At 40.0% G+C, this 18,877-nt stretch overlaps 1 protein-coding gene across 2 annotated transcripts in view; it reads right to left on the reverse strand.

Annotated features, from left to right (window-relative positions):
- Window positions 1-9,029: 9,029 nt before the first annotated feature.
- Window positions 9,030-18,877, reverse strand: part of FAM174B (family with sequence similarity 174 member B) — a 74,333-nt gene continuing 64,485 nt past the window's right edge. Inside the window, exons 3-4 of one of the 2 annotated variants that reach the window (XR_012882452.1) lie at window positions 15,200-17,941; window positions 9,030-14,160 (exon numbers count right to left, since the gene is read on the reverse strand). Coding sequence is in view for 1 of the 2 variants with exons in the window: in XM_075858219.1 (XP_075714334.1) it covers window positions 17,938-17,941 (4 nt within the window). In the remaining variant the exon portion in view is untranslated. Of the gene's footprint in view, window positions 17,942-18,877 lie in introns of both variants that reach the window. The other variant, XM_075858219.1, reaches the window with a different exon arrangement.

Raw genomic sequence — 18,877 nt, forward strand, 5'->3', positions numbered from 1 at the left:
GACACAGCCTGTTTTGGCCTTGTGGACACAGATGATTTTTTTCAAATCTGACAAGTGTCACTTTATGTGGTAATAACTCCGGAATGCTTTTACCTATACAAGCGATTCTGAGATTGTTTTCTCGTGACATATTCTACTTTGTCAGTGAAAAAATTTGGTCGATAAATTCAATATTTATTTGTGAAAAACTTCAAATTTTAGAGAAAATTAGCAAAAATTTGCATTTTTCTAAATTTAAATCTATTTGCTTGTAAAACAGATAGTAATACCACACAAAACTGTTTCTAGTTAACATCCCCCATATGTCTACTTTATGTTTGCATTGTTTTTTTTCACGTCCTTTTATTTTTCTGGGACGTTACAAGGTTTCGAATTTTAGCAGCAATTTCTTATATTTTCAAGAAAGTTTCAAAAGGCTATTTTTTCAGTGACCAGTTCAGTTCTGAAGTGGCTTTGAGGGCCTTATATATTAGAAAGTCCCCATTAATCTCCCCAGTTTGAAAACTTCACCCCTGAAAGTATTCAAAACCACATTCAGAAAGTATTTTAACCCTTTAGGCGTTTCACAGGAATTAAGGCAAAGTAGAGGTGAAATTTACAAATTTCATTTTTTTTGCCGAAATTCATTTGTAATAAAAAAAAAATCTGTAATACAGGAGGTTTTACCAGAGAAATGCAATTCAATATTTATTGTCCAGATTCTGCAGTTTTTAGAAATATCCAACATGTGGCCCTAGTTTCCTAATGGACTGAAGCACCGGCCTCAGAAGCAAAGGAACATCTAGTGGATTTTGGGGCCTCCTTTTTTTAGGAATATATTTTAGGCACATCAGGTTTGAAGAAGTCTTGTGGTAACTAAACAGTCAAAACCTCCAAAAAGTGACCACATTTTGGAAACTACATCCCTCAAGGCATTTTTCTAGGGGTATAGTTAGCATTTTGACCAGTTTTTTTTTTTGCAGAATTTAGTGGAATTAGTCTGTGAAGGTGAAAATTGAATTTTTTTCTGTGGAAACATAGAATTTTTTCATTTTTACAAGGAATAAAGGAGAAAAAGCACCCCAATATTTGTAAAGCAATTGTTCCCGATTATGGCAATACGCCATTTGTGGTAATAAACTGCTGTTTGGACCCACAGCAGGGCTCAGAGTGGAAGGAGAGCCTTTTGGATTTTGGAGCGCAGATTTTGCTGGATTGGTTTTCAGTGCCTTGTCGGGTTTGCAACGCCCCGGAGGGACCAAAACAGTGGAAACCCCCCAAAAGTGACCTTATTTTGGAAACTACACCCCTCAAGGAATTTTTCTAGGGGTATAGTGAGCACCCCACAGGTTTTTTGTAGAATTTAGTGGTATTAGGCCGTGAAAATTAATATCAACATTTTTGTCCACTAAAATGTTGAATTTTTTAATTTTCACTGGGGATAAGAGGAAAAGCACCGCAACATTTGTAAAGCAATTTCTACCGATTACGGCAATACCCCATAGGTGGTCATAAATGTTTTTTAATTAGAAATTAATTAAACCTTTCAGGACTGATCCTTTTTTGCTTTTTCATTTTCGTTTTTCACTCCCCGCCTTCCAAGAGCCATCATTTTTTTTATTTTTCCATCAGTAGAGGGGTGTGAGGGCTAATTTTTTGCGGGAGTAGTTGTAGTTTCTATTAACACCATTTAAGGTATCATAAAATGTACTGGGAAACTGAAGAAAAAAAAATTTGCGGGCTGAAATTGGAAAAAACTGATTCCTCCATTGTTTTTGGGGTTTTGTTTTTAAGTCTTTCACCGTGCGGTAAAAACGACAACTTTAGTTTTATTCTGCGTCTCAATACGATTACGGTGATACCAAATTTATATATATTTTTTTATATTTTACTACTTTTACAAAGAAAAGACTATTTGTTAAAAAAAATAAGTGTTTTGTATCATCACATTCTGACATCCATAACTTTTTTATTTTTTGGTCGATTGAGCGCTGTGGGGGCTTATTTTTGGCGGGACGAGCTTTAGCTTTTATTGGTACCATTTTATGGTACATACATCTTCCTGATCACTCTTTATTACATCTTTTTTACAGCTAAGGTGACCACAAAACAGCAATTTTGGTGCTTTAAAGTCTTTATTTATTACAGCATTCACCGTGCGCAATAAATTACGTTTTGCTTTATTCTGCGGGTCAGTACTATTACGGCGATACCATATATGTATAGTTTTTTTTAAGTTTTGCAGTGTTTGCACAATAAAATTACCTTTCTATAAAATAATTTATTTTCTGAGACACCATATTTTGAGCCGTAACTTTTTTATTTTTTAGTCAAAAAAGCTGTGGGAGGAATCTTAGATTGGCCAGACATTTATTATCAGCAGCCCGACTACTCTTGTCTAAATTTTGGAAAGCATCCCACCCCCACTCACTTTCGGAATGGAAGTTGAAGGTTGATAACATCTGCCGATCTCGAGGAACTTGGGAGACTAAAAATCATATTAAATTTAAGAACATCTGGAGTGACTGAGGAATTTATAGAGGTTTTTCTCTTACTTGATCAATATAATTAAAAAATCTACCAGGAAAACTTTAACAATTATTTCTCATTTTTGGGTACATAACCCCCTCCCTCTACCAATTGGTTCTCCACCCTCCCCCTATCCCCTACATAGTTACTTTTATTTTCATCCTCAGGTGTTAATAGTGTCAAACATGTTTTCAAATCTCTTTCTCATAAGAGTTTGAATTTTTTGGAGATAGCGTACTTGTAATATATTTTGAGACAGCCAGATTACTTAGTATACACATTTGTTATAGTATAATAGCATGGTTACATCTGCTGTTTATTTTCTGGAGAATTCCTATATTTCGTTTACTTGATATGCAACATATTCTTCTATTTAATGTCATTTTGGTACATGTATTTTATGCATCTCTGTGATTATGAAAAGTTTTCTATACTGTTTGTTACCTTTTTTGAAAAACAAAAACAGTTTATAAAAAAAAAAAAAAGAGCTGTGGGAGGTCTTGTTTTTTGCGGGACGGATTGTAGTTTTTATTGGTAATATTTTGGGGTAAATGCGACTTTTTGATCACTTTTTATTCTATATCTTGGGAGGGGTGGTGACCAAAAATAGCGATGCTGACATAGTTTTCCGTTTATTATTTTTGCGGCTTTCACCATGCGGAAAAAATAACATTATAGTTTTATAGGTTGGGTCGTTATGAACACGGTGATAACAAATATGTGTACTTTTTTTTAATGTTTTAATTTTTTTTCCTATAATAAATGTCTTAGTAGAGGAAAACAAAAACTTTTATTTTTACACTTTTATAAAACATTTTTATTAACATTTTTTTTACTTCTTACACTTTTTTTTTTTTTACCTGCAGCTCTGATCGCTGCTAGAGTACATTACACTATCTAGGTAGTGTAATGTATTCCAACTGTCAGTGTTACGTCACAGTCACTCGGACAGTAAGTCTACTAGGACCAGCCAGAGGCTGGTCATCATAGGCTTCCATACATGGCAGACACGGAGGCCGTTGCCTGGCTTCCGGATGCCATCACAAGCATCAGCAACCCCCACACTGGCATGGGGGCTGCTGATGTGCTACAAACCCCCTAAATGTGGCGATCGCAATCGAACACCACATTTAACGGGTTAATTGCCGAAATTAGCGGCGATGAGCCGCTGATCGGCAACACTGGAGTGTCAGCTTTCAGGGACAGCTGATCTCCCAGTCCCCGATGCACACCTTGTCGCCGACAGTGTGCATCGGGAACGACACAGTGACTTCCTGTCACTCTGACAGGAAGCCTATCAGGACCAGCCGAAGGTTGGTCCTGATGGGCTTCTGTCCATGGCAAACATGGAAGCCATTGTTTGGCTTCCGTTTGCCATGCTAACTACCGGCAAACCCCGCGATTTCAGACCAGGGTCTGCCGATATGCTAGAAACCCCTAAAATTCGGCGATTGCAACCGATCGCCGAATTTAAGGGGTTAATTCGCCTAAATCAGCGGCAAAGGACAGCTGGCCGGCAAGAGTGGAGTGTCAGCTGTCGGCGACAGCTGACCTCCCAGTTCACACTGTCGCCGAGAGTGTGCACTGGAAACAACTCTACGTCCTCGTGCGAGAAGTAACCTCCCACAACGATGTACAGTTACTCGTGCGGGTAGAGGTTAATATATCAGTTGATATACTGAATTTAGATATGGTCCAAGCAAAATTAAATAAATCTGCACAAGGCCCAGATGGGTTACACCCTAGACTTCCTAAAGAGCTTAGTTCAGTAATTTCTGTCCCCCTCTTCATAATATTTAGAGATTCTCTAGCGACCGGTATAGTGCCAAGGGACTGGCGCAGGGCAAATGTGGTGCCTAACTGGTCTTCCCCGGGTAATTATAGACCTGTTAGCTTAACATCAATCGTGGGAAATTTGTTTGAGGGGCTATTGAGGGACTATATACAGTGATTGTGTTCCATGTAAGACTCCCTCCGTCTGAAGAAAAAAAAGGTTCAACCTGCAGAGGCGACAAGCCTTCTTTACTGTGAGAACTGTGAATATATGGAATAGTCTATTGCAGGAGCTGGTCACAGCAGGAACAGTAGATGGCTTTTAAAAAGGCTTAGATCATTTTCTAGAACTAAAAAATATCAGCTCTTATGTCAATGTGTAGAAATTTTTCCCATCCCTTGGTTGAACTTGATGGGCATGTGTCTTTTTTCAACCGTACTATGTAACTGGTAATAAGGGGCTAGCCCAACCCCTATAAAAGAGCTCCATACCATTATCCCACCTCCATCTAATTTTACAGTAGGCACTATACATTCCAGTAGGTAGAGTTCTCCTTGCATCCACCAAACCCAGATTTGCTCTTTGCTCTGCCAGATAGTGAAATATGATTCATCACTCCAGAGAACACGTTTCCACTGCTCCAGAGTCCTAAGGTGGGATGCTTTATATCACCCCAGCTGAAACTTGGCATTGTGCATTGTGATCTTAGGGTTGTGTGCAGCTGCTCAACCATGGAAACCCATTTCATTAAGCTCCCGATGCACAGTTCTTGTGCTGATGAAATTTTCAGAGGCAGTTTGAAATTCTGTAGTGAGTGGTGCAACAAAGGATAGGCAATTGTTACACGCCATGCACGGCCGCAGCTCCGCTCTATGAGTTCGGGTGGTCTACCGCTTCATGGCTGAGCTGTTATTAAGCCTGGACACTTCCACTCCACATTAATAGTAGGTACAGCTAATCAGGGCAGATCTAGCATATTGGAAATTTGTGACAAAGGACGCATCCTTTAAAGTCACTGAGCTCTTCAGTACGACCCATACTACTATCAGTTTTATCTATGGGGATTGTATAGCTGTGTGTTTGATTTTCTGCACCTGTTTGCAATGGGTGTGGCTAAACCAAAATAATTAGAAGGGGTATCCTCATACTTTTAGCCCTATTGTCCACATAGAAAGAAAAAACCCTATAACTTAGTCTGCAAAACTTTTTGCAAGCCCCTTAATCCCTTGCAGAACCGATATTTTTTTTTTTTTTACTTTGAATTCCAGTGATTATTAATCTATGTTCATGTTTGCATTCAACTTTTTGTTTGGGGGTTCCATTAAGGTTTCTGTCACACTGACGGCAAGAATAGCGCAGCTTGCAGCAGGAGTCAGGGATCCCCTCTATGAGCCAGAATAGAGAGCCGCCAAATATGCTACATTTCCCCTGCATGTACTCGCAATAGAAGTCAGATAAAGAGGGATAGATCAAACAGGTACCTCCTGGCACACATACAGAGGGTTGAATTGGTTCTTGATGTAAGCTATGTAGTCTGCTTAATTGAGAAATACTGAAGTGGGGATCTGCTCTATATAATAAAGAGATGCTACATTGGATCTCAATGAAGTATATGAAAGAGTTACCATAACATACCATTTCACTGAAAACCTGAACGTTCAGGTTTGAGTTCATTAAAGAACAATCTTTCACTTCCCTTAAAGGCATATTTATGGGTGTTAAGAAAGCTCAGCTCTATTCTTCTGTTTGCAGGGTCCTTGTGATGATATAGCTTTGCACATCAATACCATTTTAGGACTTTCGTTACAAAGTGAAATGCTTCCACTCCAGAAATGAAGCTGGCTGTGAATTGGCGATATAAATCAGGTTTAATCTGAAGGAGTGCAGCGCTGTCCTGCTGGCTTCTAATATTCATTATATGAGGCTGCTTGCCATTCATTATTTGAGATTTTACTGTTAGATCAGGGGTCTCAAACTCAGCCAGGTAAATGGGCCACACATAGAAAAACAAATTTAAAGTTGACAGGCCGCATTACTTTCAAATTTGCTACAATACAAAATTGTTTTTCAATTAGTTATTCAAACTACTATAACAATCTTACATTCCTATAATAATACGACATTACTATAATAATACCGCTAGGTTTAAACTTATCGGAAATTTGCGAGTTTACTCCACATGCTTATTTTAAAAATCCAGTTTGTGTCGCTAATTAAAGTCTGCTCAGCTGGCAGCCACAAGAAAATCAAAATTGGGCAGCCCCTTTTTAGATAGTGCCACCTGTAGATATTGCCACACCCCCCCCCCCTAGATAATGCCAGTGCCCTCTGTGGGTAGTACCACACGCACTACTCACAGGCAGTGACATCAGGGGATCCTCCTGGACCGGAGTGTGACGTCAGGGGCAACCCCAGAGCTAGAGTCCCAAAGCAGAGCACTGGTGTAGGCTCGGCTCAGGAACTTTGGGGAAGCTCCGGACGTCACTGTCCATATACGAGCACTACGACTCCATCTCTGCTCCTGACATTATTATTATTTCTGTTACTTATAAAGCACCAACATATTCCACAGCACTGTACAGAGATCCACACTTACTGTCCCCATTCGGGCTCACAATCTAAGTATCAATCAGTATGTTTTTGGGGTGTGGGAGGAAAGCAGAGTACCCATGCAGACGTTGGCCTTTTCCGAGCGGCGCAAGGCAACAGTGCTAAGCCCCGAGCCTGTGTCACTATGAGGTATTGAGCGCAGAATGATGGTGGAAAAACTGCATTATGTTTTTATTTTAGCACAGGACCACAACCTAAATTGTGAAAAATGTCAAAGGGTCTGAAGACTTTCCGAATGATTGATTAAAAATAAATGTGTGTGTGCGCGTTTTATTAGTAATCATTTACAACAAATCTTTCAGGTTGTGTGCATGCAACTATAGGAAATTTCTATTCTTTTTCTACTATGGTTTATCAATATAGCAAAAAAAAATAAAAAACACAAAACCTGACTAGGGATAGGGATGTCCATCAAAAAGCTTGTTGACTGTTTTCAATATAAAAACATACATAGTGTATACAACTCTGAAATATAAGGCCTAAGGGCCTGTTCACATCACCGTTCATTTCCGTTCCGGGGTTCCGTCGGAGGTTTCCGTCGGGTGAACCCTGCAACGGAAAGTGAAAGCACAGCTTCCGTTTCAGTCACCAGTCTGCGGAGTCTACTGCGCTATTAATTCCATCGGAAAACCGGAAACCATTAGCAAGGTTTCCGTCACCATTGAGATCAATGGTGACTGAAACGGAAGCTGTGCTTTCACTTTACGTTGCCCCGGAACGGAAAGCGAACAGTGATGTGAACAGGCCCTTACTCACACGAACGTGTTTGTCAGTGTGCCCTCAGTTTTAACAACAAACAGCACATTGACCCTTGCAGTTCAATGAGGCTATTCAGACATCCGTTCGTTTTTTATTACGGATCAGGAGTCCGTTGCGGGATACTCAAAGCAGGTCCTATTCTTGTCTGTTTTTGCATACCACTCGCTCATTAAAGTCTATATGTGGAGTGAAAAAAAACCAGACAGCACATGGATGACAACCATGTGCTGTCAGTTTTTGACAGATCAATTGCCCCACAACCAAGAACAGCAAGCAGAAGAGGAAAAAGGATGATGTGACACGGAAACCACACGAAGGCCTTATTTACACGAACGTGTGAGTTTTGTGCACGCTGTTTTTTGCGCGTTGCAGTTCCGTGTGTAATCAGTGTTTGGTGTGTGGCTGATTGATTTTTGTGCATATGGCATCCTTATGTCACGCGGATTTGAGGTTTAGAAAATTAAATGAAGGGGATAGTTTTATTTTTCCCTTCATTTCTTGAACTGTTGCGCAAATCACAGAAGTTTTTCACCCGCGGCCATTGAGCGCCGCAGGCATAAAACGCCACGAAATACGCTTCCTCTACCTCCCATTGAGGTCAGAGGCGTAAACGCACGAAGATGGGGCATGCCCCTTTTTCCCACAAGCCAGATTTTCCACTCGTTGGAAAAAAAAGCCTCCGCCTCTCATTGAAATCAATGGGAGGCATTTTCGGACGTTTTGCGGCACGATTTCTGCGTAAATAAACTCTGTGTGAACTCCCTCTAACTACACGGACAACCATATGCATAAAAAAAAACAAAAAAAAAACCAAAAAAAAAACATCCTTTCATGCATATGCAAATTGGACACGCTTGTGTGAATAAGGCCTAAGAGACTAACTATCTATAAATTCATTGCATCACTTAATTTGTACAAAGTTGCTAACATTTTAGATAGATACCATTTTCCAGTTCATATGGACATAATAGATCAGATCACTTTTCAGAATTAATAAATCAACTATTTTAATAGAGCGTTTCATAAAATTTACCCATTTTCAGAAAAAGGTAGAAATTTGGGTATTAGATGACAATGTAGTTCTGAAGGATATAAAAAATGCTCCAAAAGTAGAACTTCAACTTAATTCAATGTCAGGTCTGCATCATTCAGCTAGAACACAGACAATGGAAGATATTTACAGCTGATCCTAATGTCAGCAGTAGGAGTAATGACACCACTGATGTAATGCAGACTCGATAAATCTCTTGGATATTACCCTTTGTCTCTCCCAAATGAATCACGTTGTTATTTCCATAAACAATGACCACAAATGTACAATACATGGGTTTTGTTTGCAAAACAAAAAGCACAGTAACAAATGGTTACATTCCCAGAGAATGTTTTATTAACAGCATGAATTGACCATGGTAATACAAAGGATAGCTTCAAAACCTTTCAAATAAAATACAATAATTGTATGGTTTCCACTGATGGGAGACTAGTCTCAATAATAATTCAATATACTCATTAACATTTGGTTTGAATTGCATTTTAAATTCATACATCTGAAATAACAAAAACTGAACATCCTTGACTATACAGATATTTTACAAAACAGCATGGTGGAGCTGCACTAAAAAGGTCAAAGAAGTTTACCGTTGGCATAAATAAGAGGACATAAATCTAGAAATATATTCTAACATATCCCTATGTACACTTTATCGTTATATAAATTAAAAAATAAACCACCTCTATCCCATTAAACTCTGAGTATGTAACCCTATAGTTAAATTATACAATAACTCCCCCTTTATTCTTAACAAACAAGGACATAAGAAAAGAATACACATTTTTGCAAAGCAACATGTAAAGAAAAAGAAAAACCAAATCAGAAAATAGTGGAAACAGCAGAGTAATTTATCAGGAACGTGATAGAGGTTCTGAGCTTAGAAAGAAAAGGCTGCTTTCTTCCATGAACAGCACTACTCTTGTCCACAGGCTGTGTCTGGTATTGCAGCTCTGCACCATTAACTTAAAATGGTTGAGCTGCAAAACCAGACAGCACATGGAGAAGGTCTGTTTCTGGAATAAAGCAGCTATGTTTTTTGAATCCCAGACAACAATTTATAAACTTATGACTGACATGGAAAACCAGATGCCAAAAAAAAAAAATACGTGTCTCAGCTAAATGGTTCGATGTTTTGCAGCCTGAACCAACAAAAGTTCATTTCAATTACCCAAATACAAAAGGTTATAAAGTTAGGCCACACTTCTCCAACCAGAACGCTGTATTCTGCTACATTAGTGTCTACAGATGTGTGCTTAAAGTGCTCATCTCAAAACTCGCCCCAAACCCTAGGCCTTACATGCTCTTTCCTTAAGGTAAGAAAGCAGAATACACAAACTAACACTCTAGGGGTGACTATAGAAGGAAAATGTTCAGCCTTTTTTTCCGGTGAGAAATGAGAAGCAGATATTTTTACATGTTGGAAAATCTTTATATGTGATATGGAGTGCTTCCAATCATTAGATGTACTAGTTGTTTCCCCCTTACATGTCCGATCACTGCAGCTCTATAGTACACTGTACACAATAGACAACTCACTTTTACAAGGCTCCAAGTACTGTGCTAACAGTCTCAAGAACACAGGACGAATACAGAAAGAAAAAGGCTCACTCCCATTCAAGTGAATGGGGACAAGCTACAATACTAGACACAGCCCATGGGCAATAGTGGCGCTGATCAAGAAAAACAAAAACAAAACCACCTTTATCATACAACACCTTTAATCCCCTCACTATTTGTGTTAACATATGACATTTTACCGCACTACGCCAACCACAAGGAATGGCCTAGGAAACACTCCACTGGACTTTTGCTGATTCAGGCACATCGCAGACCATAAAAAGGCTGCTCATGGCTCATCCAAATTGCCACACGGCACCTTCGCATCTGGTATTCTAAAGCCTGTTTAAAGCCAAAAGCACTGGCATTCATTTGCTTTCTTGTCTCAAAATAAGCAACACGGTTACTTTAAACACAGACATGCCATTACAAAGCGCACAGGAAGTCTGCAGCCAGCTTGCTTCATTTGCTTAAGTGAACTGGTAATTAAAGCACAGATGAGGTCTTGCAGTCATTAAATAGCTAATCAAAAAGGAATGACAAAGTACTTGTACTCTATTTTTAGCTTGTTTTTCCCTACAACCACACAAAATGGAACACGAGAAAACTAAGGGTAAGACAACACACATCACATAGCAGCAAAGAATTACAATCACATCCTTGTGGACATTTGGCAGTGTCACACACTTCCCAGGAAGGAAGAGCATTATCCTTTAGCTCAACAGTTAACTCTTTCCTAGGACAAGGTCTATAGACCGGGTGCTAAAAGGATTAAACAAGTCTTCAATTAATTTGTAATAATTAGAATCGCTGTTAGGCCGGATTCACACACACATAAGAGCGTGTGCGTTTTGCGCGCGCAAAAGGCACTTGACAGCTCCGTGTGTCAGCCCCGTATGATGCGCGGCTGCGTGCATTTCGCGCAGCCGCCATCATTATGACGCTCCGTTTGGATGTTTGTAAACAGAAAAGTACGTGGTGCTTTTCTGTTTTCATTCCTTTTCACAGCTGTTGCGCGAATCACGCTTGTCCCACGGAAGTGCTTCCGTGTGGCTTGCGTGATTTTCACGCACCCATTGACTTCAAATGGTTGCGTGATGCGCGAAATACGCACAAAGAACGGACATGTCGTGACTTTTTCACAGCGGACTCACGCTGCAGAAAAGTCACGCAACTGTCTGCACGGCCCCATAGACTAATATAGGTCCGTGCGACACGCGTGAAAATCATGTGCTTTGCACGGACGTATATCCCGTTCGTCTGAATAAGCCCTCAGGGTAAAAGATCATACAGAGTGTAATTGACCCAGCCGCAATGCTGCCAACAGCTACGCCAGCATCATATTCGGCTAGGCTGTCAAACTGCCTAATAATGGCCGCACGTTGTTGCTGTTAAAACTGCCCTTTACCTGCAAAATCGTGCAGCCATAAATGAATACACACTTTTATGGATGCACGCTTTTGCAGGTAAAGGGCCGTTTTACCTGCAACAACACGCAGCCGTTAACAGGCAATTTGTCAGCCGCACCAAACTTGGTGCTGGCGCAGCTGTTGGCCATATAGTTTCCGGGTCAGTGTTGCTCCATGTGGCCTTACCCTTAAAGCTTTAGGCCAGGGCTACACCTGCTACTGATTGATTTTAACTCTTGAGTTATAGCCTAAGAGCATGTTCAGACGTGGCGGAATTTTTCCGCTGCAAATGTTGGTGCAATTACACATGAATCTGCACCAACATTTGCATATTTGACAGGTAATTCAGACGTTGCAGAAATCACAGCGGACTTACCATAGATTTCAGTTTTTGAATTGCAAAGGCTGAAATCCGCAGTGAAATTCCACTTCTCCGCAATGGAAAGAGCATGCTGCGGAGGGAAAAATCTGCACCACAGCCTAAATTCCGCAAAGTAATTTTCTGCAACATCTGAACTAACTTTCCTAAAAATGTATAGAAAAATGAAAAAACGGCCGCTGGAGAATTCCACTGCAGACTGTCCGCAGCGGAATTCCACAGCAATTCCGCCACGTCTGAACATGCCCTAAGTGAGCACATTGAGTTGCATGCAATCTTGTGGACTGCAGTTGTCACTCAAGCGTTAAAATCAATCAGTAGCGCTACAAAAATTCTAGGTGTAGCCCTGGCCTCAAACTGACAAGTAGTATCTGTGCGCTGTAACTAGATTGAATGTATTGTCATAGCAAAATGGGTGACAGTGGATTTATATAGGATTTAGACTCTTATCCTAAAAAGTTACTATCTGAAATGAAAAAAAAACAAAAACAACTCTTCTATCCAGGGCTGGGACAAATAGTATCAATGGCTTTACTTTTTTTGCAATTAGAGTAGCACAACTTTGTCGCTTCATCAATTGAATTGTGGGATCAGTGTCAACGTCTTAACTGTAAAAACACTATTAAAAAAAAGTGTTTGTCTGCAACCTTGAGAATCACAGTAATATTTTTGGCGACCGCTATCTTGTGCGACTCCAGTTAAAAACAACTGTGGACCAATGGCTTCTACCATTGCATCATGTACTTCTAACATGTGGCAGCTCTGTGTAGTAGAAATGTATTAGTTATAAAAGGTAATAGTACTTTTTAAATACAAATAACTTTCAGTAAGGGCACAAAATTATGCAGTCATTAATAAATACACCCTTTACGGCCGCACGATTTTACAGGTAAAGGGCCTTTTAGCCGCAACAACGTGCGGCTAGTAACTGGCTATTTGACAGACGCACCAAACATGGTGCTGGTGTGATTATTAGCCGAATTACGTCTGTGTCAGCGCCACTCCATGTGGCCTTACCCTAAACTACATCAATACTGTGTTTTCAGATCAAGGGGGGGGGGGGGGGAAATAGAAAAAATAGGTTTGGAGTGTTTTCCCCACTGATTTTATTAGGAATCCTATTTTAACATGGATCATCTATACACTCTAGTGGCAGCCATGTTTTAAAAAAAATAAAAATAAATCATAAGCTCGTAGCAATCCAACTTATACTATAAAGCTCCATGCACACAACCATATTATGGATCTGTGTTGTACAGATCTGTAATAAGGAGTCCATAGCCTGGTATGGGACCATACTGTGCCTACATTATCATATACACCAAAGTTTTGGACACAGAAGTTCAGGAATATTGCTTACATTTACAAAAGTAACACATTACCTCCTCAGTACACCAGACATCGAATAGTCATCCCCATTATATTCCTATGGAAGTCTTAAAGCCAATTGGTTTTCAATTCATTTTCCTTTCCTAACCTAAAATATCAGAGTTGGAGCCCCTGCCAACTCATACCTAAAGACAATGATGGTGAGTGATTGTTAGAAGTGCAGTAAGGGGGGATTTACACGAGCGTGTGCGTTTTGCGCACACAAAAGGCACTTAACAGCCACCATCATTATGACACTCCGTTTGGATGTTGGTAAACAGAAAAGCACATGGTTTTTCTGTTCACATTCATACTTTTGACTGCTGTTGCGCGAATCACACGCGTCCCACGGAAGTGCTTCCGTGTGGTGCGCGTGATTTTCACGCACCGATTGACTTCAATGGGTGCGTGATGCGCGAAAAACGCAGAAATATAGGACCTGTCGTGAGTTTTACGCAGTGGACTCACGCTGCGCAAAAATCATTGAGTCTGCACTGCCCCATAGGCTAGCATAGGTCCGTGCGACGCGCGTGGAAAACGCGCGTTGCACGGACATATTACACGTTCGTGTAAATCCGCCCTAAGAAAGTTCAAGGAGGACATTTCAGTCACCGTTTTATGCCTGGGGAGCCTAAACGAAGGATTACATGCAACACTGCCTCCCCTACCAGTCTGGATTAGTCTTTGGTTAAGAAAAGCAGGAGGTTAGGTGCTTATGTGGCAAAAGTTCTCATCCTAATTCAACCTTAGGCCTCATTTACACGAGCGTAATATACGCGCGCGCGACGCGCGTGCTTTTCACGCGTGTCGTACGCACCTATATTACTCTATGGGGCAGTTTAGACGATGCGTGAATTTTGCGCAGCGTGAGTGCGTTGCGTAAAACTCACGACATGTTCTATAATGGTGCGTTTTTCACGCATCACGCACCCATTGAAGTCAATGGGTGCGTGAAAACCACGCATGCCGCACGGAAGCACTTCCGTGCGAACTGCGTGATTCGCGCAAGAGCTGTCAAAAGGATGAATGTAAACAGAAAAGCACCACGTGCTTTTCTGTTTACAAACATCCAAACGGAGTGTCAAATTAGAGATGAGCGCACCGAACTTCACCGGGTTCGGCCGAACTCGTTTTGACCGAACCCGGCAAAAAATGTTCGGGTACGCGACGTCAGGAGACAGTCACTGCCCACGGTGCTGAAAGACTTAAACAGTTTCAGCACCATGGACAGTGACTTTCGATCACAATATACATATACGTGTAAAAAAAAAAACAGAAGTTCGGACTTACCGATAAGTCCCGGCTTCTTCCTCCAGTCCGACCTCCCGGGATGACAATTAAGTCCAAGTGACAGCTGCAGCCAATCACAGGCTGCAGCCAATCACAGGCTGCAGCGGTCTCATGGACTGCCGCGTCATCCTGGGAGGTGGGGCCGGATGACGAGAGGGACGCGTCACCAAGGCAACGGCCGGGAGACCGGACTGGAGGAAGCAGGCAGTTCATGGTAAGTTTGAAAGTCTTTTTTGATTCACAGGTTGGTGTATATTGTGATCGGCATTCACTGTCGAGGGTGCTGAAAGAGTTACTGCCGATCAGTTAGCTCTTTCAGCACCTTGGACAGTGACGGGCGTCGACTAGCCTCATCTCTATGATGGCGGCTGCGCGAAAATCACGCAGCCGCGCATCATACACGGATGACACACGGAGCTGTCAATTGCCTTTTGCGCACGCAAAACGCAGCATTTTTTGCGCGCGCAAAACGCACACGCTCGTGTAAATCAGGCCTTAGTCTGATGCCCAGCCACTGTTATTGAGTCATTCTGCCACATAAGAAAAGTTCATCAGCGTAACCTGTTCGAACAGGAATAATCTAGGTCTTCGTAATCTGCCACTATTAAGGTTTATTTACATCCTATGCTCGGGGTATTAAGGTTTCCCATTCTACATATTTCCTTATACATTACCTAGGGAGCATTTGGCAAAGTAGAATTCGAATTTGAAATACAGAAGTATTCTGTGAATGGTTTCCAAGGTAAGATGTATAAAAGGCTAAAGATCAGGAAGGGCACACTGATAAAAGACAAATACATGTGGAAAAGATACTAAATTTTCCTCTACACGCATGGATGTATGCCAGTTTCCAGTTCTCACATGAGGTCTCCTGAAAAACATTGCAGCAGGAGATCATTTTTAACTAATTTTGTTCTCTCTTCTAGCTTAACACCACTTACATATAACTTATGAAGAAGGGAAAAAAAAGTAATTAGTCCGTGTGACATCATTTACAAGAACCAATAGTCCCTTGATCTTAAGAATTATAATCATAGAGCAAGGGAAGAAGTGAGGCAAAGAGAAAGGCGGATATAGAATTCTGCATCTCAATATGATCACAATGGTGAAGTTGTACATATCTAACATTAACATGCAAATATCAATATTACAATACTGCAAGGAGCGAATCCTACTGTGCACCAGATCTTATTAAAAATTGTAGATTTAAAGTTACGAGCTTAGGTTAGTTTGTGGAAACCTCTTTTGAGGCATTTCGCTAACTCCGTTTCTTGATTTGTGTGTGACCTATGTCTCTGTATATGAATACATACATATAAGCACAGGAGGAAGCCAGGAAAGTAAATCAATGTATGCAGTTTAAAGTTACATCAGTAAGTCATCTAAAAAGGTAAACGAGCCCCTTCACAGATGTGCAGACTCCTGACAAAATGTTGCCTTCATGATGAAAATACAGACAATGTAGAAAGACTTCTGTCCTGTAATAAATGATGGTCCTATGTGATATTACCTATTAGATTAGAAAACTGATTTAAGGATAAATTAAATGGAAGGTCCACCTTATCAACCACATTTTTAATTGTTTTAATGCATCTAAAATTGCAAAGTTGCTTCATTTTTAAACAGTTAAAAATCTCCTAAAGTTGTGTCCACAGCTTCCATGTAGACCTGTGTCTCCATAGCAACAGACTACAAACAAGCTCTGTGTAGTCTGATCCTGCAGTCATATTGCCAATCATCTATTCCCTTCTTTTTGCTAAACTGTCGTGTATATTAGTAAGATGTAGGGGACTGATGGAACATAGGGTTTGTTTTTAGGTCTGACATCATGGAGACACATGAGTTTACATAGGAGTTTTGACACAGAACAAAAAGGAGAATACAGAGGTTTCCACATGACCCGTACAAACAAAGGATAGGCGATTTTATTTATTTTTTTAATTAAGACTATTTGCAAAGTTGCATAATTTTTCTTTTTAGATGTAATGCAATGTGGTATGTCAATTCAGCCCAGCTTCCTGGAAAAGTAATAACCATTTCCTATTCAGTACTGTTTATATTGGAAAAGCTTACCTAGTATTGTATTTTCTTTGTTCCTGCAGCAAATATGGAAAGCTCTCATATTCTAAACAAATGTATTTAAGTTATGTGTCAATTCCCCCACCTTCAAAATCCACCACAGCATTTACATTTATGTTTGTTATTATTAGACAGATATATATTACATACTATATATTGAACATAAAAATAAATCAAATATATTATTGTAAATTATGATTCCATATACACCATGGTGACCTTTCCTTGAAAACATTTAGGACTACATATTTTCAGTCCCATACTATAGGTTAACTTCTGCCCTAAAGATCTGTTCTAAATAGAATACAATATCAATCTATAAAACAAAAAGGCCTCCGCTGGCAACAAAACACTAATACAACAGGATATTGGAGATGATCATTTCATACATATTCTTCATCCATTCCTGAATCCCTAGCTACAATGAAAAAAGTTAACATTTCATTTTGAATGGAACCACAAGAAAAGGTGACAAAATTATCTCGTACCACATACTATGAGCATTTACGGGCACAGATTGGTGGCAATGACAATCAACACATTGCCACTTTTAGATTAGGTAGAGCCCCTATGCCAGTTGTCAGGTAATCTCCATTCCTGGAAATGTCATTGGGGTGTATATAATGGTACCCTGCTTAATTTCCAGAATTTCTCCATAAAAATAGTGTCACCCGGATAATTTCTCTTCTTGTGTAGCAGTTTACAGGATCTGGTTGTAGATCACATGGAGGGAATTTTGCTGAGAAGAGTGGAAAATAATCTTTCAAGTGTTACCTAAAAGGAAATGGATTTGGCTTTACCAGTGGAACGTTCAATTATGATTGTGTAAAGTTTTCTTCAAGAAATGGCAGCAGGTCTTTGGCTTGTATTATAAAAATATATATTATAAGAGACAAAATTCCTCCCTCCCAACACACAGAAAGGAATGATCCAGTTTGAAGGTAGTCCACACGTCTTTCACTATTTTATCTGAAGTCTTCAAGTACATAAACATGGACTAATAGCTTTAGGAGAAACTCATCTATCCCAGTCAGTTCCTTGCAGATACATTCCCCTCTTTTTTTTTCCCAAGATGATACATTTCCAAACTTGGCTTCAGACTTTTGGCTTCACTGGAATGCTTTGCGCCCAGATTTCAGTTTTTAAAAAACTCTTACCTGTCATGAGATAAAAAAATAAATAAATGAATGAAGAAATCTAAATACATTTAAACAATACAATGTCAATAGAAATTGTGTTTTAACTATTTAGTTTGTGGTTGATGCTTACTACAAAGGCAAACAACGATTTCCCAAGCAACTTGTAGGGATAAAAGGAAGGCATTTTGTTTTATAGGAGAGACAAACATCAAGCTTCAAAGAAAAACCTATCCCGAGTAGAGTTTTTCTACAGTGATCATTAAGGGGCTTAAAAGGGGTTTTACAAGTCATTTTAAAAATCGGCCAGGAGGGATGTAAAAAAAATAATTAAATAAACTGCTGCTCAATTCACAGATCTGTATCGTTCCAGAGCCGCTGACATAGCTGCAGCGATTATGTCCTTGTATACCCACATGATCCCTGCAGCCACATCGTCGCTGCAGCTATGTCAATAAACAGCGGCGGGGAGGAATGGAGCGGCGGCGCGGAAACAACGGGGATCAGTGAATTGAGCAACGGCTTTTTTTCCTTTTTTTTTTGCATCCCTCTTACCCATGGCCAATTTTTTAAATAGCTCGGAAACCCCTTTAAGGATAATAATCTCATTAGACACTAGAACTTCATACACAGCTAGCTAATCTAGAAAGACCTTCTCAGGATAGCACTGGGGTCAGACGGAGTTGTTCCAGACTACATACCCAGCCCTGCTACTCAACGGTTACATAAATGAGGATCACATTTTACACACTTCATTTAATGCTGTTTGAAAACTCTTCTAATCGAGATACATGATTGATTTGGTCTAAGACGACCACATTTTACAGACACGATAGTTTGAGGCAAGTGAATGAAATGTAGTGTTCTTCAAATTTTCCATCATGTGGGACCAATAATTATCTGGCCTATCAGAATGAAATGTGAGGACTTGTTTATGAACAGCAATAACTAGGAAAT

The sequence above is a fragment of the Rhinoderma darwinii genome, chromosome 3 (genome assembly GCF_050947455.1).
Source record: "Rhinoderma darwinii isolate aRhiDar2 chromosome 3, aRhiDar2.hap1, whole genome shotgun sequence".
Classification (NCBI taxonomy): domain Eukaryota; kingdom Metazoa; phylum Chordata; class Amphibia; order Anura; family Rhinodermatidae; genus Rhinoderma; species Rhinoderma darwinii.